This window comes from Acomys minous (assembly GCF_964271855.1).
Source record: "Acomys minous genome assembly, chromosome: 8".
NCBI classification, from domain to species: Eukaryota; Metazoa; Chordata; class Mammalia; order Rodentia; family Muridae; genus Acomys; species Acomys minous.
The window spans coordinates 37,207,656-37,231,010 of record NC_140489.1 but is presented as its reverse complement, the minus strand read 5'-3'; the positions used below and the strand labels follow the sequence as shown (position 1 = coordinate 37,231,010).

At 49.9% G+C, this 23,355-nt stretch overlaps 1 protein-coding gene across 3 annotated transcripts in view; it reads right to left on the bottom strand.

Annotated features, from left to right (window-relative positions):
- ACTN1 (actinin alpha 1) overlaps positions 1 to 23,355 on the bottom strand; it is a 98,541-nt gene that overhangs the window by 12,730 nt on the left and 62,456 nt on the right. For all 3 annotated transcript variants that reach the window (XM_084792277.1, XM_084792279.1, XM_084792278.1), the window contains exons 4-11: positions 20,467 to 20,553; positions 18,369 to 18,456; positions 17,889 to 17,967; positions 15,293 to 15,374; positions 13,992 to 14,077; positions 6,178 to 6,270; positions 4,685 to 4,915; positions 2,314 to 2,461 (exon numbers count right to left, since the gene is read on the bottom strand). In XM_084792277.1, the coding sequence (XP_084648403.1) occupies positions 2,314 to 2,461; positions 4,685 to 4,915; positions 6,178 to 6,270; positions 13,992 to 14,077; positions 15,293 to 15,374; positions 17,889 to 17,967; positions 18,369 to 18,456; positions 20,467 to 20,553 (894 nt within the window). The remainder of the gene's footprint in view (positions 1 to 2,313; positions 2,462 to 4,684; positions 4,916 to 6,177; positions 6,271 to 13,991; positions 14,078 to 15,292; positions 15,375 to 17,888; positions 17,968 to 18,368; positions 18,457 to 20,466; positions 20,554 to 23,355) is intronic.

The window sequence follows — 23,355 nt, the reverse complement described above, 5'->3', positions numbered from 1 at the left end:
GGCCGGCTAGAGTCTTCTCAGACCATCAGTAATGTCCTCACCTCAGCACAGGGGCAGCTCTTTTAATTTGGGCCTGTTCTTAGAGAAGGAAGGCAGGGATGAGAAATGACCTTGCAAAAATGCTTTCAAACTGCCTCAGGAAGGACCGACCCTCTCAGGACAGGGGCAAACTTAGCCTTGCTTACGTGTGTATCCTCTGTGTGCCATCACAGGATGCTCGTCCATGAGGCTACGAGCTGTGCCCAACAGTAAACAGAGCAACTTCTTTCCATCTTAGGGTATTGAGCCTCCGCCCCTTCCCCCCTTAAAATCACAACGCAGTAAGTTTAGATTTAACTTACAGATAAATGTATTTATCTACTCCATATAAATTATGTTTTCTGCTTTAAATATTTAGCAGCACACGCTATCAGAATTTCTCCCATGGCTTCAAGGTCTTCCGGGGTACAGTGGTCCTTCAAGATCTGTAGGGGACCCATTTCAGGACCTGAATCCTAAGATGCTCCAATCCCATATGTGAAATGGCACAGTATTTGCAATATAATCTCTATAATATTCTTCCATATGCTTTAAATCACTCAGGTTGCTTTCAGTATAAATACTATATAGCTAGCTATTCGTCCACATTCTCCAGGGAATTACGGTAAAAGTCTATATGAGCTCAACACAGACATAATTCCTTTTTGCTCTTAATATTATTTTGCTGGTTGAATCCAGGGACACAGGACCCATGGATGTGGGCATTTTCTTGGCCAGATACCCCACTGCTCTGTACTGTCCAGCCCCCACCCCACCCCACCCCAGCTTGCCCTGTGGTAGATGTCACCGTGGATGCCCCTGTGCATACAATTTCCTCCGTGGTTAGGGTTAATTCCTTAGTCTCAAGAAATGGAACTCTAGTTGGGCGTAGTGGCGCACGCCTTTATCCCCAGCACTAGAGAGGCAGAGGCATGCGGATCTCTGAGTTCCAGGACAGCCTGGTCTTCACTGTGAGTTCTAGGTTAGCCAAGGCTACATGGTGAAACTGTTTCAAATCAAAACAAAAATAAAATAAGACAAAAATTACAAGTGGGTGAATCAGGGCCATCTCCAGCAATCCGGGCCACTCTGTACCTACACGTGCACTTACTTATGTAGGATCCTAACCACACCCACTTAGCAGGGTGTTTCCCTACCACGCCAGGCCCTTCACAGATGGCTCTAGAACGTGATCCTCCCTATTTTCCTCTAGCCCAAGGCCAAAGCAACAGGAACCAGGGCTGAATAAAGAAATCTCACTGCAGGAGTGCCCACTGGCTCTGCCTCAGGGGCTCTAGCCGATGTGGCCGGCAAGAGAAATAGGCAGGAGCCATTTTTCGCTCTAATCCAGCGGTTCTCAACCTTCCCAACGCTACAACCCTTTAATACAGCTCCTCATTGTGCCGTGACCTCAACCATAAAATTATTTTCACTGCCACCTTATAACTGTAATTTTGCTTTGGTTACGAATCATAAATATCTGTGTTGTCTGATGGCCTTAAGTGACCTTTGTGAAAGGGAAAGTCAGCTCCCAAAGGGGTCGAGACCCATGGGTTGGGAACAACTGCTCTAATCCAAGCCAGCATCTGAGGAAAAGCCTGGTCCAGTACGACTGTCGCTTGGTCCCATATGACTGCCTCTCCTCAGCTAACCCTGGCCATCAAGAAGCAGACAACCAGATACCAGCCTAGGCAACTACACTACACAGGAGGGGCAGAAATATCTACATTTCAAAGACATGGAAATTGACACTGCTTCTTAGGGACTGTGTCAGGATTGAGAGCCACCCTGAGGGACTTGGGGGAATAAAAAAACAATGGTGGGGGGTGAGGGGGGCTGGAGAGATGGCTCAGTGGTTCAGAGCTCTTCCAAAGGGCCCTGGGGGTTCAATTCCCAGCACCCACATGGCAGCTCACAACTGTCTGTAACTCGAAGATCTGACACCTTCATACCAATGCACATAAATTAAAATTTAAATAAAATATTAAAAAAAAAAACCAATGGCGGTGATGGGAGCAGGAAAGAGAAGTGCTCACACACAAGGGCTGGCAGAAACTCTTTTGAGTATGGCTGCGACCTCATCATTGAATTCTCACAACCCTGGGAGGCTGGTACTTACTGTCCCTACTTTACAAAGGCAGACACTGAAGCAACCCGGAGAGTAATGACCTTGCCTGATGCCAGACAGCTATTACGAGCCCAGACAAGACAAGACGACACAAACAAAAGCTGTGGGTGGGTGGGAGTGGGAAAGCAGAGCCCATGGGAGGTGGGTGGCGGCAGGCTTGGGCTCACCATCTGTCCAGGCTTCGTGGATGGAAGCCTTCTGCCGGAACTTCTCCGCCAGGTGGTCCAGCCTCTCGAGCCTCCGGATCTCATTGAGCAGCCACTCCTCGTAGCCCTTCTCCGCCTGCTCCAGGCAACCCCAGGCATTGTTGATATCCTGCGGGGATGGGAGGCACAGGCTCAGAGAACCCGGAGGGGCTGCAGCCTTCCAAGGGGAGATGCTTCTCCAAACACGTCACAGTCAACTGTCCCATCTCTCTCTTCCAGCTCCTACTAGCATTTCCCTGCCTCCTGGACAGGGAATAAGGTCTGAGTCCACGTGAGCCATCCAGCCGTGGAGCCCTCCTGCACTGACTAGCTTCCAACAGGATCCTGGCCAGTCTCAGAGGTCCAAGAACGAGCGAGGGGGCCAGACAAATGAAGACCGAAGCAAACTGACACTAGAGCCACCAAGAGACGCATGGTTCTATTAAGCCAAGATTCCCAGATTCTAGCCTTTAGGCTCTGGATAGCAGTTTGGATGAGGGAACCAGCCATGATCCTGAGAAGAAAGACATGCATATGCCCTTTGCATAGGGCACCCAGCTGGACCTACTAGAGAGTCTGAGCATCACCGTCCTGGCAATGCACTGGGCATCTGTCCACATCAGGGGCACTCCCTCTATTTCTCAGGACTAGCTAATAGTGACTCTAACAACCCCAAAGCACCTGATTAAGCCCTGAACTTTAAAGGACGGGTGCTCCAAACTGCTTGCATAGTAGATACCACAGGCCTATTTTTTCTCTGCAATTGGCCTGCCTCTCCGGTCCTGCCCAATATGTCTGGTTTTTATTTGTTTGCTTGGGTTGTTGTTGTTATTGTTACTCTTTGTTTGAAAGGATAAAAGGTGGAGGGGGCAGATGGCTCGGAGGTTAAGAGCACTGTCTATTCTTCCAAAGGTCCTGAGTTCAATTCCCAGCAACCACACGGTTGCTCACAACCATATATAATGAGATCTAGCGCCCTCTTCTGGTGTGCAGGCACACATACAGGCAGAATACTGTATAAATAATAAATAAATAAATAAATAAATAAACAAACAAACATTTAAACAAACAAAAAAGGATAAAAGATTGCACTTTGATGACTTTGTCCTGTGATCCCCTGGCTCATGAAGCCCTAGGGACAGGGTAAAAGGGAAGGAGTGACATCTTGCCTCTGTCTCCCAAGAGCTGGGATTGTAGCCATGAGTGTCTATAATGTCACACCCAATTTCTTACAGGTGTTTTTGTTTCAAAGAATCTTATTATATAGAACATGCCTTAAGATTCACCTAAAAGGGAGCTGGAGAGATGGAGAGAGTGCTTAAGAGCACTAGCTACTCTTCCAGAGGATCCTGGTTCAATTCCCAGAACCCACATGGCAGCTCACAACTGGCTGTAACTCCAGTTCCAGGGGATCTAATGCCCTAACACAGACACACATGCAGGCAAAACACCATTGAACACAAAATAAAAAAATAAATAATTAAGAAAAAAATTCACTTAAAATTATATTTACACAGAAGGATTAAAACTGGGCTTGGTAGCACGGGTCTGTGATCCTAGCTACGTGGAACACCAAGGCAGGAGAATCTCAAGTTCAAGGCCTTCACGGGCTTCAGGGTGAGGCCTAGGCCGGCCTGAGTTAACAAGACCCTATCTCACAGAAAAAGATAAAGTAGTGGGTAGGGGATATGGCCTTGCATCACAGCACTTGCCTAACATTCATGAGGACCAGGATTCAGTGCCTAGGATCACAAAAATAAATAAAAGACTAAAAAGGTCTTTTCAAATTAAAACAATTTCTAGCAGCTAGTAAGAGTATATTTTTTAATAATTTACTTATTCGCATATCAGAGCTATACTACAAAAATTAATCTGTTATTTATGACGACAAAAGTGGGTTTGTTCTGCTTTGTTTTTGCTGTTGGTAAGGTACTTAAGGTAATAGGAAAGTAAATATTAATATTACTGCTTGGTTCAGTATGACCAGATATTCGGTTCAAGACATTATTTTTTAAGGTATGGGGAAGTTTGAAATGCTTAGGAGTTGAGGTGAACAAGTCTGATCTAGAACAGTCTGGGAAGAGGGTGGCTGTCTCTCTGTGCCTGGGCTTAAGCCTGGGTGGTAAAGTGAAAGAAACATGGAACAGGTTTCTAGGTCAAAGAAAACCCACCTCCAAACAGTTGTGGGGATGGAGGTGGCCAGGCAGGCCCCTGACACGCCACTGGCACTCACTGAGACCATCCTGTCCCTGGAGGGCATGAAAGCGGGCCCCACACTGCTGCTGGCACTCACCGAGACCATCCTGCCCTCGGAGGGCATGAAGGTGAGCCCCACACTGCTGCTTGCACTCACCGAGACCATCCTGCCCTCGGAGGGCATGAAGGCGGGCCGGTTGCTGAGCCGCAGCTTGGTCTGCAGCGTGTTGAAATTGATCTCCAGCTGGCATTTCTCCTGCACCTTGGGCGGCTTGTGCAGGCGCCTGTAGTCCCGGAAGTCCTCCAGCTTCTGCTGCATGGCGTGCATGGTGTTCTCAGGCACCCGGTTCTCCAGCCACGGGATGGTGCGGCGGATCCACTCCAACAGCTAAGGAGGGAGGACATGGGGGTAAGGATGTGCAAAGAAAGGCCAGTTTGCCCCTCTTCCACAGGCCCGTCCCTCACAGGAAGGGGGCTGGCAAAAAGCCTCTCCTGATGTCGCACTCCCTTCTGAACCTCCCACTAGGACCTCGCTCACCGTGCCATGTAGCAAGGCTTCTGGGCGCTCCCTCCAAGTTGACCAGGATATGGTCAACTCGGAGCCCACATCCCTCATTGTCTCTGATAGGGGAAGAACCAAAGAACCACAGGCTGCTCTAAAAACAAGGAGACCTGAGCCCGAGTCTAGCTGGGCCTCAGTTTCCTTCATCTACACCATGCAGGGGCATAGCAGAATAGGGACCCCTGGCTCTAAAAGGAAGAGGCCAGCTTCTGGGATGGCCGAGGATTTCTATCCTGGAGCCATGGTGTTGGGGGATAAAGAAGATGATGTAGGGTTGCAGCGGTGGCTGGCAGGAAGCATACGGAAGACCTGCACGCTGCCAGGCATGACCCACAAAGTGACTCAGAGGAATAATCATAGCAGTACTCCATGGTCAAGTGCTACGATCACCCCCACATTATGGAGGAGGCAGGCACCCATGGCTCTGCCAGGTCACGCAGCCAGCTTGCCTCGGCAAGGCAACCGGCTGGAACAGTGAAGTGGGGAATTAAAGCCTGGGCATCTGGCTCTCACTCAGCTGGAGGGCAGAGCCACCAAAAGGCCAGGGGAACAGTCCAAAAGGATGAATTCTTTCAGAGAAGCCAGCAGCAGCACCTTAAAACCACATGATAGCGGGACAAATGATTAACTCCTTCCCATCCTGCCCCTGCTGGCTTGAATGCGAAGTACTAAGCCTGAGCCGGTACTGAGCCTTCCCAGGCACACACGCCCTTTAAGTACCTGGCAGAGCTCTGTACTACCTAGGTTTAGGCAAAACATATGGAGCTGCAGTGCCCCAGGCTCCAAATGCCTCTGAGACACCAGCACTCAACTACCACCCAGGAAGTGAAAGAAAAAACAAAGAGGCAGAGAGGTGAAGGAATTTCCTAGGCTCACTGTAGCCTAGAGACCACCTCCTCCTCTGCCTTCACTTCACTTCCGCTCTCCCAGAGGCCCTGAACCAGCTGCCCTGTGTTAACTGTGCTTGAATCACGCACTGCACCACCCTAGGAGTGTGTCCACAGGTACAGATCCTGGGAGATTCAGTCTCTTGGGGTATGATACGGGGCCTTGCTGGGGCCAAGCTAGAAGAACACAAGGGTACCCACATCACTGGCCAGCTTCTCATAGTCTTCCATAAGCTGTTCGTTCTCTTGATTGACGGCCAACACTTTGCAGATGCGATTGGCTGCTGTTTCCGCCTGGGAGAGAGAGAGAGAGAGAGAGAGAGAGAGAGAGAGAGAGAGAGAGAGAGAGAGAGAGAGAGAGAGTCATGACCAGCCTGCCCCAGCAGCAGGGGCACCTGGACACACCTTTGCCAACAAACCTCTTCCACTCTACTACTCGTGAAGTCAGAAGAGAGCCCCTTAGGGTTCTGAGTCACATATATCCACCCCTCCCCCTACCCCCTTCTGCATCACCTTGTTTGTGAGCCCTGGGCAAGGGCTCATTTCCAACACACAAGACAGGAAGAAATTAATCAAGTGACGGAGACATTCAAAAATCTCAGGCCAGGTGGAGAGAGGAGGAAAAGTCATGCCTGGCCTGTGGTCCACAAATTCCCGGGACCACAGGGCCTTGGGACCTCAAGCTGGATTTGACAGGATTTCTGAAGATGTGAGACTTCAAGTCTGAAAAGTGTAAAGAGAGAGCGCTCACTGACAGTGAGACCTCTCAAGCTCCCTGAAGACTCTCTGAAGGCTCCTGGCTCAAAGCCCTTTAGAGAAAAAGCAACGACATGGCAGTGTGTGGAGGCAGGAGATGTCAGGATAAACCCAGCATGGCTGGCAAGCCCAGGAAACACAGCAAAGATACTGGTGGCTCAGCTAAGATCACACCGTGAAACAAGCACTGGGCCAGAGATAGTCCTCAGCAGGGAGAAGAATGAGGCAACCAGCCACAAAGCCTAGGGACCCATGGAGACTCGGTCTCCCGGTGCTGTGTACCCAACCCTGGCAGGGACCCTGTGTTCCCAAACCCACTTCACTTAAGTAATCCTGGTTTTGTTTGGTGATAGGATCTCACTAGGTAGCCCTGGCTGTCTTAGAACTCACTTTTGTTTACCAGGCTGGCCTCGAACCCATAGAGAGCCGATGCCCTCTGCCTCCTAAGTGCTGGGTGTAAAGGTGTTCACTAGCGCATCTGGCCCACTTGAGTGGCTGTGCAGTTGAGTTGTGTCCTTGTGCACATGCCAACCCTACACCAAGGGGAAGTGAATGGGAAGCTCTTTGGGGACCACAGGGCAGAAAGGAGACAGTTTAGAGTCGAGAAGACAATGCCGGTGAGACAGGTGACCTACAGATACAGGGGGCGTGGTTTAAGAGAGAGGAAGGCAAAATATACATCTGGTTGATGAACAAACAAAAAGAGTTTCTGCTTCTGTAAATCTTATGTTTTAATAAAATATTTTTTGTTACTCTTAAAAAAAAAAAAAAGAGTTTCTGTTACCACAAAGTGAGGCGGAGTGTAGAGAAATTCCCGAGAACTGGAAGGAGTGACGTGATACGTGATTCATGTATCTTTTGGTTTTTTTTCCAAGAAGACGTTTTCAAAGAGGAAATGCCAACCAAATCACATGCCTTGTGGTGAGTGTGCTGGGACACATAGGGGAAGGGACAGAAAACTGCCCTAAAGGTCTCCCAAGTGAGGGGTCAAGAGTCTGCATCCTACAGTGTGGGCACTGGAGCAGCTGGGACTCCAAGAGGAGACCATGGGAATGGCCAGTGGGGCATCTAAGAATCACCCCAGTAGGGACTCTGAGACTCCCAGTTCCTGAGAAAGCAAGGTCTCTTTGGTCATCATCCCTGCCCTGGCGATGATGTGGCCCCTTCTCGTAGAAATGCCCCACTTGTCATCCCTTCTGGAATGTATGCCTGCCCGCCAGAAGAGGGCATCAGATCACATTATATATAGACGGTTGTGAGCCATCATGTGGTTGCTGGGAATTGAACTCAAGACCTCTGGAAGAGCAGCCAGTGCTCTGAACCTCTGAGTCATCTCTCCAGCCCGATTGTCATCCTTTCTTGAGAACTATTGAGTTACTATGGCGAATTACCCGAGGCACTGAGGAGACAGTTGCTTCCCAGAGTCTATTCCTTTTATTTTTTTTTTGTTTTTCGAGACAGGGTTTCTCTGTGTAGCCTTGCCTGTCCTAGAACTCGTTCTGTAGACCAGGCTGGCCTCGAACTCACAGACATCCACCTGCCTCTGCCTCCCAAGTATGGGGATTAAAGGCATGCCCCACCACCACTGCCAGCCTAAAGTTTACACAATTTTGAGGGCTGTGCTCAGTAAGCTTTAAAGCTTCCAAAGTGGGGCTGGAGAGATGGCTCAGTGGTTAAAAGCACTTTCTTATATATATATATTACATACATATATATATATTAAATACATACATATATATTACATACATATATCCCCCCCCCAAAGAAGACTCCTTTGGATGAAATCTGGGGAGACTTCCACATGAGACTCCTGGGGGCTTTTTGTAAGGATCTAATCCTTTCTTAAACAACACCTGCACTCTGACATGTTCTTTCCAGGCCAGCCTCATCAGGAGACAGCCTGAGGAGTCCACCAGCATGCCTGAAGGACCTGCCTTTGGGGAAAACAACCCCCACGGAGGCCCTTACAGAGGGCTCATCTGTGAACACTTGTGGGCCACCTTTAGGGACAACAGTCCTCTGACTTTTAAGAAGCAGGTTCTTAGAAAACAGAAGCTAAGTCCTCAGAACAACTGGTTCTCCTGCCACAGGCTGTGACCATGAATAAGCCTGCCAGGAGCATAAAGGACACATGCTCTCAAGCATCTCCCTTATGAAGAGAGGCCAGTCACTACCAAGCTCAGCCAAAGAGGTGAGACAAGTCAGCCTGGCTAGCCTTGCAGACTCATCATCCATGGAGTGAAGGCAATCAGGCTGCAGATGGTGAGAGCTGCACCTGGCTTCCCTTCCTAAGAGCTACAAGAGGCCCATGGCGGGATGGGAGCCAAGGAGGAAAGCCAGTGGCCGGCAGAGGGCATAAGCAATGCTGGCCAGGCTGTAGTTCAGATGCACCAGTGAGTGACTTGGCCCAGGAGAGAAAGAAATGGCTCTGGGAGAAAGGCGGAGAGGGAAGCCATCTCAGAAGGAAACCCAGGTTGGCCTCTAAATTTGAGTTTTCTGTGACTGGGTAGGCTGTTCTAAGACCCATGCAAGAACCAGGCTACCCAAGTCTTTCTGAATGACAGGCTCTGCATGAGAAAATATGCAAGCAAGCATAGATGTCAATGAGCCAAGAAAACACTTCAGAGGCCAGATGTGCATTTTCATGTGCTTTGTGACCACTTTCAACTGTACTATTAGTACAACTTTTTGTGTGTTTGTTTGTTCGTTTTTTGAGACAGGGTTTCTCTGTGTAGCCTTGGCTGTCCTGGACTCACTTTGTAGACCAGGCTGGCCTCAAACTTACAGAGATCTGCCTCCCTCTACCTCCCAAGTGCTGGGATTAAAGGTGTGAACCACCACTGCCCGGCTATTAGTACAACTTAACATACATTTTTTTTTAAAATATAAAAACACAGGGTTTCTCTATGTACCACTGGCTGTCCTGGAACTTGCTCCGTAGACCAGGTTGCCCTTGAGCTCACAGAGATCCACCTGCCTCTGCTTCCGAAGTGCTGGGGTTAAAGGTGTGCAGCACCACACCCAGGCCACACAACATTTAGTGTGTGTGTGTGTGTGTGTGTGTATGTGTGTGTGTGTATATATATATATATATATATATATATATATATATATATATATATATATATATTTTTTTTTTTTTTTTTTTTTTTTTTTAAAAGGCCATGAGCCATTATTCTTAGAGTTTTAGCTATCCTGTGCCAAACTTCCACCCTGAAAACCAGAGCACCAGAGCCAAGTCACCCGAGACAGGTCCATCTATAGAGAGGCTGTCATCATCAAATACCAAACTAGGCAAAGTGACATAGCAGGCAGGGCACCATCACCCACAATGTTCATACGAATGCTATAAGGATCTCATTGTTGTCTTTCCTCCTTCCCTCCCTGGGCGGCTGCCTAGTCTATCCCCTGCCCCTGTCTAGTCTACTACCCTTCCTCTGGGTTTGCTAAGTCCAGCAGATCACGGCTCCTACCCCAGAACGGAGCTTCTCTAAGACAAGTGGGTTGGGGTCTGTCCCCCTATCCATGTCTCGACTCCCCGAGAACTTCCTACTCCATAGTGACCTCGCAGTGCCAACCTCCTCCCTCTCACACTGTGAGGCTTCCGCCTTAGCTGTGGTGACCTTCTTTGCCAGCATGGTTAGTAACTCCCTAGTGATGGTCCCTTCGCCCTTCCCTAGAGGGGACTGGAACTTTCCTGGGAACACCTCATCCGACCCTAAGCCTCCCAGCTCCGAGCCGAGGCTCACAGAGGACACCCTGCAGCCCCACAGCTGCCTGCTCTGGACAGATGTGCCGCAGCACGGGCCCTGTTCTCAGTGCTGCCTCCTCCTCCCTTAGAAGGTACACTAGTGGGTCCAGTGATTGACAGCCCCACCTGTCCCTAAACAACCAGAAACACCTGCATCAAATCAAGCCTGCCCATTCGGGAGCCAATTCCTAGAAACCCCAAGAGACCCCCAAAGCACCAGCTGCATGGATGGAACCCTTGATGCCCTCCACCCGTTCTGAGCCTGGTTAGGGAAAGGAAAGCCAGGAATCAGAACCCAAACTGCAGCTGTGTCCACCATACGCTTGCATGGCACTGTCCACAGGCACTTGCATGTGCCTATCCAGATGCTGGGACCTTTCTACTTCTATTATCTACAGCTGGCCAGCCAAAGGTGCGGAGAGGAGGGTAGGCCATGGATATAGCTCCGGCAGATGTCTGTCTCGGGTACCAGACACCGAGGCAGACAAGACAAGAGTGTGAGATGCATCTTCTTGCCCCCCAAAACCAGAGGCACCCCTCCCATCCACCTCAGAGCTGATCACGCTAGAGAGATGCTGCGGGACAGCGAGGTGTCTGCCTAGGAGACCTGAGGAGCTGGCAGGACACCCCACACTCCCGACACCCTGTCTGTACTTCTATCCTGGGGTGCAGACAAAAGCATGAAATGGTTGCAACAGAGATGAGAAAAAGAGAAGAGGGCACGGTGGGGGGGGGGATGGCTTCAGAGGGAAAGCCACACAAACCCCACACTCTCCCCACCACACAGAGGATGCACACACAGCTCTTCCATGCCATGCATGTGTGCATGCACATGCACATGTACACGCACACGCAGACACAGACACAGACACATATCCCTCTGAGCACTATCATCAGCCAAGCCACAGAGAAGGCATCAAAAACAGACCAGGCCAGTGTCAGCAGGCATGAAGCCCAAGGCAGAATCCCTAAAGGCAAACAACATTTAAAAAAAAGGGGGGGGGACAGTTAGACATTGGGGCAAGAACACCTCAAGTCAGCCTGGCAGTGCACTCTCTGTGGTTAGTAGGCTGAGCAGAAATGCCCAGCCAAGGAAGCAGAAAGGCTGCCCATATCCTGGCTAAGAGGTGGGGGACAGGGTTCAGGAGAGGTCAGCAGGAGAGTAGCAGAGGTCTGGGAACAGAAGAGGAGTCATGAGGTCAGCAGGGAGTCGGGGCTGGAAAGCTGGATGGTGACCACCCCTCGAGGAAACCAATAGGAAGGGGTATACTCTCTGCAGTCAGTAGAAAGGCAGGTCCAGGGTTCCCACCCAGTGGGTACCAGGACTGCTGCCAGCCGATATGGTTCTCTTTGGGCCATTTTAAAAGGTGCCTTTTCTTCAAGGCATTTCTATTTAAAGAAGAAGAAGAAGAAGAAGAAGAAGAAGAAGAAGAAGAAGAAGAAGAAGAAGAAGAAGAAGAAGAAGAAGAAGAAGAAGAAGAAGAAGAAGAAGAAGAAAAGGAGGAGGAGGAGGAGGAAGAAAAAGAAGGTGGTGGTGGGAACAGGTGGGCACACTGATTTTTTTTTTTTAACTGCTGGACGTAAATCTTGGTGGTAGAGTGCCTATCTAGCATGTATAAGGCCCTTGGTTAAACCCCAGCACCACCATCACAAAAAAATAAAAATAAAAAGTAAAAATAAAAGAGCTAGAAATGGTGGCACACAGCTTTAATCCAAGCACTCTGGAGGCAGAGGCAGGCAGATCTCTGAGTTCCAGAGCAGCCTGGTCTACAGAGTGAGTTCCGGGACTGTCAGGGCTACACAGAGAAACCCTGTCTTGAAAACCAAAGGAAAAAAAAAAAGAAAAAGAAAGAAAGGAACAAAAAGAAAGAGACAGCTTGGCTGCTCTCTGCAGGGTAACTTTAGCAACAAATATTCAGATCTCCACAGTCCATGGGCACACAAGTGGATTCTTATGTTGGCTGCAACTCTCCGTGAAAGGCCTTGTCTCACAAGCGGCATGCAGGATTCTGGCCTGAAGACCAGGGAAAAGGCAGAAGACTTCTTCTAGCTTGGCTGCTGCCTTGCTTTGAGAAGATGGCTTTGTTCAGGCAGGAAGAAGGGAGGGTCGGAGATGAAAGGGATCCTGGGTATTTAAGGGAATGGTTTAAGACCCAGGTTCTGCCAGCTCAGCTGCCTTCCACTCAGTGGGGGTCCACTATGGCCAGTATTCAGAGACACAAAGGGAGGCCACCCAGAGACTGGGCTTCTCTGGCACCCATTAAGTGTGCTTGCCCAGGGTTCTGAGAACGTCCTATCACATGTGGGGTTTGGGTGAATTAACTAACCCTCTCTCACTCAAGGGACTGCTGCTGGTGTCCAGCGGGTAGGACAAGATGGGCCAAAGGACGGCAGGGAGAGCGGGCGAGGCCAAGGGCGAGCTCACCTTCTGCGCACCGAGAAGGCGTGGCAGTGACATGAAACATTAGGTCACATGGCCTTCCCCTCCGGCCTTAGCGTGCCTACACATCTGCACAGAGAAGGAGAAGAAGTTGAGAGGAGAAAGTAGAAAACAGCACAGAGCAAACCCGAACAGCAGCAGCAGCAGCAGCAGTGGACAGAGAGCACGAGAAGAGCGGAGCGGGGGCGGGGCCAGCAGGGGCATGAGCCAAGAGGGGAAATGAGCAAGGGAGGTAGGGGTGGGGCCAGAACCCCCCATCATGCACTCCTAGCAGGTCACTCGGAGGCCTAGGGAACAAAGCCATGGAGGTTTCTACGGTCACAGTCAAGTGCTGCTTCTGGGCGGGGCCAGTGCTGAGTGACAGCTTCTAGTTTTCCAGTGCCCACAGTGGGAACTGGGCCCTGGTGTATTACAGAACCATACAACCTGGCTTTACCTTCTCCAAGTGCAATCTGGGCCAGGATACCAGAAGGGGCCTCACTGCCACTCACAGCCTCTCCCCTCCTCCCACAGGTCATGCTTATGTCTGAGGACACGGTGCCCGGTGTCCACATGGGGTATATCCCAGGCAGGATAGGGTTCAAGGGCTGGAGACAGACTTGGTTAAATCATGCCTGAGAGTAGAAGGGGTTGGGGGAGGGGAGCGTGGGGTGTGTGGTATGACACCTTTGCAAAACAGGTACATGAAGAGAGGAAGTCCCGGTACTGGCAAGCCTGTAACTTCCACAGAGCTGGGACTGTAGCTTGCTGTCCCTTGCAGCCAGCAATCACTGATCTCACACACCCAACACTTCTGCCTGGGCCATGCAGCTGCTTCCAAAGGACTGGCGCTCGCTAAATGTTCTCAGTACTGACAGATGGTGAGAGACAGCAGAGGTGTGGGGTAGGAGAGGGGGAGACCACGCCCTCTTCAGAAACACAGCTTAACTACCCACAAGAGCAGAACCAGGCTGGTCTACACATCTGCACCGGGACATGGAAGGGTGGAAGGAAGGAGGGGCGGGAGGCCATGGCTGGGATCTGGCATGAGGTTGTGCTGGGCATAGAAGGAGCAAGGGCCCCAGGTACCTTCTGGGCTCCGGAAAAGGCATGGTAGAAGCTAGACACGTAAGTCATAATGGCCTTCTCATCCGGCCGGGCGGTCCCGACAATGTCTGTAGAGAGACAGAGAGAACCTCAGTTAAAGCTACCCTTGTGAACACGTGGTTCGTCTGTCTCACAAGGGGATGCAGAAGGCTGCTGCGTACTGTGAAGTGACCTCACCAGCCTCGAGGGCACGGGCCACAGAGAAATGGGTAAGGTGACGCCCCAGGAGGCAAGCAAAGAAATCCAACAGGGGAACGCCCTCCTTGGTAGCCCCCTCCAATCTCAAGGTCAACGGCATCAACAGAAGGGGGTTGAAGGAAGGAGGGGGGGACCAAGGTGGAGATGACAGACAGAACTCACCACCCAAGGGCACGCCGGGACGCGGCCAACCCGAGGGCTGAAGCCAACCCACCCTCAGTGGCAATTTTTAAACTAGGGGGGGACCCTAGTTAGGAACATGACAAGAGATATAGCGGGAATTATTGCCATGTTGGCTAGACGTGAAACTGGTTTGGTTTTGTTTTTGTGACAAGTCTCACTTATGTAGGCCAGGCTAGCCTCAAAGTCACGACCCTCCTATCTCAGCCTTCCAAGTGCTGAGATTATAGGCACGTGTCACCACATCTGGACTGTGGGAAGTATTTTAATTACATGCAAAAATGCCCATTATCTTTAAGGCCTGTATTTGGAAGTAGGTAGCAGTGACGTGAGATTTGAGACTTAATACGGCCCAACCAAGACAGCCAAAGGACAAAGAAGAAAAACAAGGTGTGATGGAACGTCCCGGACTCTTTTGGGATGGTGGGCAACACACCATCTTATGCTTCTGCGCATGTTTGGAATCTTCTCGATGACATCTTCTAATAAAACGCCACTGGGGGTGTTGTCAGAAGTTCATGGCTTGGGGGCGGGGGAACGATCTTGGACAATCCCCTCAACCCTGCATTCCCTACCCAAGACTCTTCAGCGGAGCTAAGACATTGTAAAACGGCACATGAGTACCAGGATTGAGGAGAGCCTGAGGGACAATGGCCATGGTCCCTGCTTCATGCAAGGGCAAGAGCCGAGGAGGAGGGCCTACCCTCCCCTCTCCAGGAAGCTTGTTAACCACATGGAACCCCTGACAGGCGAGTGACCCAAGCTCTTCAAGCTGAGGGCCCAGCAGACAGAGCCAGTCCCTTCAGACCTTGGATGCTGGGGGTGGGGGTGGGGTGGGGGTGGGGTGGGGCTGGGGGTGGGGGTGGGGTGGGGTGGGGTGAGGGTGGGCTGGAGAATGCTCTTACCTTCCGCATCCAGCATCTTAGGGATGTCCAAGAACTTCTCTGCCACATCAAAGGCTGTGTTCAGGTTTGTGAGTGGATCGTCCTAAAGGAGAAAAGGACAAAGTGAGCATACACACACACACACACACACACACACACACACACACACACACACACACACGGCATAGCTCATCCCAGCTGGGAGGGGATGGGGGAGGTGACTTTTTACCAGCCCTCCCAGGTTCTGAGTAAGAAAGGCTAGCTTCAAGGCCTTGAGGGGCCGCTAGCTAGAGGTCTGACACATATGCCACCCCACCCCGTCCAGCTTCAGTAAGTTGGGGAAATGAGGTGAAAAACATGGGCCTGAGTCTAGCGTTGGAGTAGGAGAGAATTACTAAGAAATGATGCTGGGGGCCGGAAACCACCAGTTCTGGCAGGACACATGGGTAAAGAACACAGACTTAGTTTCCCCCACCTAAACCCGATCGGTGGGATATGTGCTCTTGGCTCTTAAAGGTCAGTGAGAAGTTGAAACTGACCCTGGTTTCCCAGGTGGTGTTGGGTTCTTCTGAGTAGCCACAGCTTTTTGATAATCCGTGCCTCTGCTGTCTTCTCTAGAGAGTAAATGGGGGAGGGGTGGCAAGGATGCTGGGGACTCTGGGCTCCCCGCACCCTGGGGTGTACTGCAAACATAGAGTTAACGTGCAAAGGCGCAGTTAGGCGCCTCCACAGCCTAGCAGGCAACACATCCGTCTCATAAAATGGAGGGGGCTATGGAGGGATTCTCAAAAAGTTACAACCCCGTATCTAAGGCTCAGAGATTATCATGACAGGACAGGGAGGGGAAGTCAGAGCCAAGGAGTTTACTGTGAGAGTGTATGTCCTATAAATGCCAGAAGCTACTCCCAGGATGCCTCACCAACATGTCTGCCTGAACAAAGATGACATCAGCAGACATGCTAACCTGGAAGGGGGAAAGCCTCAGCCCTAGACAAAGAACCACAGGCAACGAAGGGATGCGGACAGATGAAGAAACAGTCTTCCCCAGGGAAGAGCACAGCAAGTGGTTACCAATTACAATACGGTCAGCCCTGAAGACGTATACAACAGGTAACATTATACGGACTGAGCAGTTTATAGTTATATATTTAGGAATACACACACACACACACACACACACACACACACACACAACCTCACCACCACCACCAATAATAATAATTAAAGAATAGGATACCATGACATGAAGGAAAGCAACAGGGAGGGGGCAGCTCATGGGAGGGTTTGAGGGAGGAAAAGGAAAATTATATATATATATAAAATAACCTCAAACAAAAATATTTTTTTGAGACAGGGTTTCCCTGTGTAGCCTTGGCTGTCTTAGACTCGCTTTGCAGACCAGACTGGCCTCGAACTCACAGCAATCCACCTGCCTCTGCCTCCCCACATGCTGGGATTAAAGGTGTGCGCCACCACGCCCGGCCCCTCAAAAAAAAAATTTTTTTTTTAATTTAAACATAAAATTCCCATTCGATCCAGTGGATCACTGGAGGATCCTGAGAGACACCCGAAGAGCTGAAAACATAGTCTCAGACACAGATGTGCACAGCGGATCACAGCAGCCTTGTTCCCAGGTCAGAAAGCGGAAGCCAGGAGCTCACCAACGGGCATTGGCTGAGCTGGTAGGCTGGGACTCTTCTCCCTTAGAGGTTAGCTGGAGAATGGCGGCTCTAGCTCTGCACACAGGGCCAGGCCTCAGGCTCCTCTCCCTCAGCAGATGGGCCCCTTGCAGGTGAGCAGAGGGTAGGGATGGCCAGAGGATAGGAATCTGCTCTTTCTGCCTCACAAATCCTTTTCTTTTTTTCTTTTTGCAGCTTGCTCATCTGTCTATACCCTAAAAATAGGCCCGCCACCCCCAGCAGGTGCCAGGGTAGGAGCATCAGGGCTTTCTTGGTTCCTGGTTAGCAAGAAGCCCCGGGGCACGGGCGTGCCTGCGTGGGGAGGCTAGCTAGACTGAACACTGCCGTTCCAGGGGGAAGGGGGGAAACAGGCTTGTCATCCTAGAAGAATCCCTACCAAGAGGGCTACACAGCAACAGGCTCTGTTTCCGTTCTATTCCAGATCAATGTGCGGCTCGGAAGAGCTCGTGACACTGGCTTCATGGTAGGTAAGAACTGCTCAGCACCAAGGTCTAGGCCGGTGTCCTTTGATCTGCTTAGACACCTATGACCGCCCTGAGTTTACAACAGCCCCACCTCCTCACCCCTCAACATTCACTTCTCACTCAAGAGAAATCACCAAGTAAACTGATACCCAGATACAATGAAGGTGACATAATGGCACGCTTGAGAGGTTGAGGCAGGAGGATCACCTGAGTATATGCAAAGGGATCTGTGATGTGCACACTGGGTAATGAACAGAAAAGGCTTTTTTTTTTCCATTCCCCTGCTTACTTCCAGATGGGGCTGGTCCATAAGGCCAACTACGTTCAGGCTGGGCATTGGGCTCCCAGCAGTGGTCCTTCTGTCCTGTCCCTCCCTCCTCAGCCTGTCTCCACCGACTAGGGACCAGTCACCAAGCAAGAGAAAACTGCCTGAGATCAGGTGAGCACACATACCTTCCGCAGCTTTCCATAGTCAATCAGCTCAGGCCGGTGTCGGTGGATCAAGGCGCAGAAACCAAGGCCGTCCTTCCAACTGTCCAGGGAGAGAAAGGGAGGGGGGGGGGATCTGATGACTTCTGACGTCCATGCAGTTCTCTGGAGCAGAATTTGAAGGGAGGCTTCTGCCCGCCACATGTCTAAGTATTGGAGGTCTAGCTTTTTGGAGTGGTTGACAAGCCGAGATGAACCCGCCACACCCACTCTCCCCCTTGCCAAAGCCCGTGTCCTTAGTCTGGAACTCTGGGCTTTCTGATACAACCTTGAGGGTCAGCACGGGTGTCGCAGGCAGCATTTGGGTCCAAGACACCCAGGGGAGGGATGACACACCATTCCCCAGAAGAAATACTTTCGCCCTGACTCTTCCAACCAAAGTGGGCAGGGAGGCCCTGAGAAGGCAGGCCAACCTCAGTGGGAGCCCCTGGCTCCAGCACTCACCTGATATGGAAGTTCTGGATATTGACATTTTTATATGGGGCTGTCTTCCGCTGACACCACAGGAGCAAACCTTCTTTAGCTGATGTCTCTGTGAGGAAGGAGGAGGAGGAAGACATCTGTGAGCTGCCCCAGGGGAGGGAGGATACTGCTCATAAGAGGCCCTACGGGGACCTTAAGAGCTCAACTCTGTTGCTATAAGGAGGGAGGAAGTCCAGGCCACTGTGTCTGTTTGTTTGGCAAAGTTGGAAAAGTTAAGAAAGAAAAAGGCAGGCTGGGGAGATGGCTCAGCGGTTAAGAGCACTGTCTGCTCTTCTAGAGGTCCTGAGTTCAATTCCCGGCAACCACATGGTGGCTCACAACCATCTATAATATGATCTGATGTCCTCTTCTGGCGTGCAGATGTGAATGCAGATAGAAGACTCAAATACATAAATAAATAAATCTTTAAAAAGAAAAAAGATTTTCTAAAAAGAAAGAAAGAAAGAAAGAGGCAAGCCACTCACCCTATACACTAAAGTCTTCAGACAGCAGCAGCTCTTTAGGCTATCAGCCCAACTGCCTTCCATTCAAGAAGTTACAGGGTTACAGAGTAAAGCAACAACTGGTGGCTGCCCCAAGAACAGCTATGACATGTTTATGACCAGAAGCCCCTCGACAAGGGAATCACACAACCTGTGGGGCGAACACGGCGGAGCAGGAAGAAAGGATCCTTGTCCAGGTTCAGCCGAGTAAGGCTTCTTCCTCTTCAGTGCCCTGCCACTCTGTGGAGCGGGTTACTATCTGTCTGTAAAGCCAGGCATCTGAAAGGATGGGGGAACTCCCAGCACCATAACTGCAGACTATACTGCCTCTGTGTGTGTTGAGATCTGTGAACTTCAGGTGGTGGCATTTAGTAAAGTGGGCTCCTGAGCGAGCTCACGTATTTAGCTCATAAACCAGGCTGCAAAAATAACGCTAAAGGATCGTACAAGTAAGCAATCATAAGATTGGCACGGGGTGCCAGGTGTGGTGGTGCATCCTTTAATCCCAGCAACTCTGGAGGCAGAGGCAGGTAGATCTCTGGGGCTTTAAAGCCAGCCTGATCTACATAGCAGGTACCAGGCTAGCCAGAGGTACATGGTGAGGTCCTGCCTCTAAAGAAATAAATAATCAGTCAGTCAGTCAATCTATATGTGAATTGGCATGGGGCTGGAGAGGTGGCTCAGTGGTGAGAGTCGGCTGCTTTTGCGGAGGACTTGAATTTGGTTCCTAGCACCCAGTGCATAGTCACCTGGAACACCAGCTCCAGAAGTCAATGCCTCTGGCCTCTGAGGAAGTCAGCACTCCCCTGTACGTAGGCACATACAGACACACAAGCATATACCCAATTATGGGACTGGAGAGATGGCTCAGGGGTTAGAAGGGCTTGTTGCTTTTCCTAAAGACTCAAGTTCAGTTCCCAGCACCCACATTGGGAGGCTCACAACTATAATCCCAGTCTCAGGGGATCCAATGCTCTCTTCAGGATTCTGGGACACCAGGCATGCACACAGCACACAGACATACATGCAGGCAAGGACACCCATTCACATAAACCATACCATATGCATAAAAAATAATCAATATACCTACTTTAAAAGCATTTTTATTTCAATCTCACTGCTTTAAAAAAAGTGGTTTTTGTATGCATATATCATGCACATAGCAAACCACAAGCAGAACATGATAAAAAGCACTATTTCAGGCACAAAGCTTAAAAAAAAAAAAAATTAAAACATGACTGGAGTAAAAGACTCACATAGAGGGATTACTCTCATACCAGGGCAACCTGTGCAGATCTGAAAGGCGGCCACCAGGGGGAGCTACAAAAGCGCCTCCTATTTTCTCATCCTTTCCCACTAAGGGCCAGGTAAGGCTTTTAAGACACTTAACCACAGCAGCCTTGGCCTTCTCAAAGTGAAGAATGCCACCACTAGGCCAACATACTTTGGGGGCGGGGGGGGGGGTATTCTTTGAAATCGTGAGGGCATCCTGGATGACACTAGGGAGAAAGGCTAGGTGGAGAAGTGAAAGGGAGGGATCAAAGTTCAAGAAGGGTCAGAACAAAGCAGAAACCCACCTTCCACAGAGATGTCCTGGATGGCGAAACGAAGGATGATGGTCCAGATCATGCCCAGGGTCATCTTCACATTCCCATCCACAATTTCTACAGAAAACAGTGGCAGGGCATGTTAGGGGGGCTGCAGCAAGACAGATACATTTTCAGCATCTCATGTCACTCCCTGTACACTTAGAAATCAAACCATCACAAATCCCCCACTTCTAGAAAGGGCATTTTTATTGCCTGATTGTTTGTTTATGCTAAGACCTTATTTGTTTGTTTATGCTAAGACCTTATCTGTTTGCTTGTTTATACTAAGACCTTATTTATTTGTTTGTTTGTTTATGCTAAGACCTTATCTGTTTGTTTGTTTATGCTAAGACCTTATTTGTTTGTTTGTTTGTTTATGCTAAGACCTTATCTGTTTGTTTGTTTGTTTGTTTATGCTAAGACCTGAACCCACATACCTCATATGTACAGAGCTCACCAGTCTGAGCCCCGCCCATAGAAAGTTTGTGAAAGTTGGTGCAGTCGACCAGGACAGACGCCAGGAGAGAGGACTATCTGAGGTATGATAGCGGGTCCATCAGAAAGGATGCTCTACACCCCGACCCATAGTCATCCAGTCTGAAGACAAGACGGGACAATTTCTTAGCCCTCACATAGGTCCTGGGGGTGGGAGGCCCATGACCTGGGGGTCCATGGACAATCATAGTTCCCAAAACAGCCACTCATACAGACAGCCAAAGTGAACAGAAAGCTACAAACGTCCGTTTTAAAAGCTGCCACTTTAACCAACCTTCTGATTGGTCAACCTCAAAATACCCTCAGTTTTAAAATAGATTTTTGTTTTAAAACACATTCAAGACGACAGCTCAGACAACCTGTTATATTTAGTCCTTCAACTTTTCAGACATGGATACCCTAGAAACAGCAAATAGCATATAATTCAAGGCTGGAGAGATGGCTCAGGAGTTAAGAGCAGCGGCTGCTCTTCTAGAGGGAAACAGGTTCGATTCCCAGCATCCACACAAAGCAGCTCACAGCCCTCTGTAATTCCAGCTCGAAGGACCCAGGTTCGATTCCCAGCATCCACACAAGGCAGCTCACAACCCTCTGTAATTCCAGCTCCAGGGGATCCAATGCCTTCTTCTGGACTCTGTTGGCACCGGGCAAGCACATGGTGACATACATGTAGGCAAACACATGTGAAATAAAAGTAAGTAAATCTTAAAACAAATACAAACTATACATCAGCCTAAGCCACAGAGCTCTTTTGGTCTTGTGGGCTGAAGGTGAGGTTCCTCGGTAGCTCCTCAGTCCATACCAGTCTGCAGAACTGGACAGTAAGCTGGCCCACAGGAAGGCGCTCTCAGGGAAGAGCAAAGTCCCCAAGGGTATCTTACTTACTCCCCTCTGCAATACTTCTGTGTCAGGTCTGTGTTAGTGTGCTGGGCAAAGGAATACCAGTGTTCACTTGGGACACTGGGCATGCCGTAACTTGCCAACAGAGCCACAGATAGTGATGGGCCACAGGTCCATGTTAGCATCACCGAGAGCTGTGGCAGCAGGCAATTGTTTCCCTGATGAGCATGGTCCGGCCAGAGCTCTGAAGGAAATGCTCCCAGGGAGGCGTCAGATCAGAAGGTAAAGCTGGGGTGGGTGGGTGAGGCCATAGACTCAGGCTCACCTATTGATCCTCCTGCTTCAGCCCCCCCCAAATGCTGGGGTTACAGGTGTGTGCTTTAGGGAAGGGAGGATTGGGGAAGAGGGACAGCAGGTGGCTGGGACCGGAAGGAGAAGAGGGAGGAGGCTACGATCAGGATATAAAGTGAATTAAAAAATGAACTAATTTTAAAAAGTGTTTTCATCTACAGCAGCTGTTGTCACAACCTGTGGGTCTTGACCCCAATTTCTTTCACAGGGGTCCCATGTCAGATATCCTGCATACCAGATATTTACAATCCATAATAGTAGCAAAATTACAGTTACGAAGTAGCAATGGAAGTAATTTTATGGCTGGGGGTCAGCACAACATGAGGGACTGTGTTAAAGGGCTGCAGCTTTGGGAAGGTTGAGAACCACTGATCTACAGCCTCTAGTACTTTAACATCCGGAACACTGAGGGGTTTAAATTGATATGAACAGAGTCTAAGCTCTCAGAGGTATGAACAGGCAAGGGACACGAGTAAATACAGAACATGAAATCAGGTATAATTTCCCTAGATATTAAATTAGTAAACTTTAAAAGCAAATTGAAAACCATACACATTATTATACACTGCAGCTAGAAGCATAAACTGGCTTTAAAAAAACAAAACAAAACAAACAAACAAAACCTTGCTGAAAAGGCTGGCAACAGGGAGCAAGCATCTCAAAGCTGTTCGGTTCTGGTGGTGAAATTCTATCTCTGTCCCTGGCCACAGACCTGCACTGCGGAGTAAGGTTTCTGTATAAATACCCTTGTTGTTCAGTTATTTATCATGGAAACTATGTTCAAAGTACAAAGAGTGACTTAAGTCCACAGGGCACCCCCACCACTACTCCCCCACCCCCACCCCACCCCTCTTTAGCTCAGAGCCATGTCTTTCCACCCCACACAGAGGCCAGTGGCCAGTACAAGACCTGTGCCCAGTAAGGCCCTCTTGGGCTGGTAGAGCTTCCTGGGCCCTCCTTCCATCCCGATGGCATCCTAATTTCTCCCTCCCCCAGAATACCCACATGGCTTCCTCCCCCCCTTCAGGCTATCTCACTGTAGCCTTCCTTGACCACCCACTTGTCTCTTCCATGCTCTCTATGAGACATCTGTAGCATTTCCTGTTATCTTCTGCATGGCCAAGGGTCAGGACTTTCCTATCTTGCATCACTACTCAGAGCCCAGTGCAGGCTTAGCACTGAGCAAGGCCT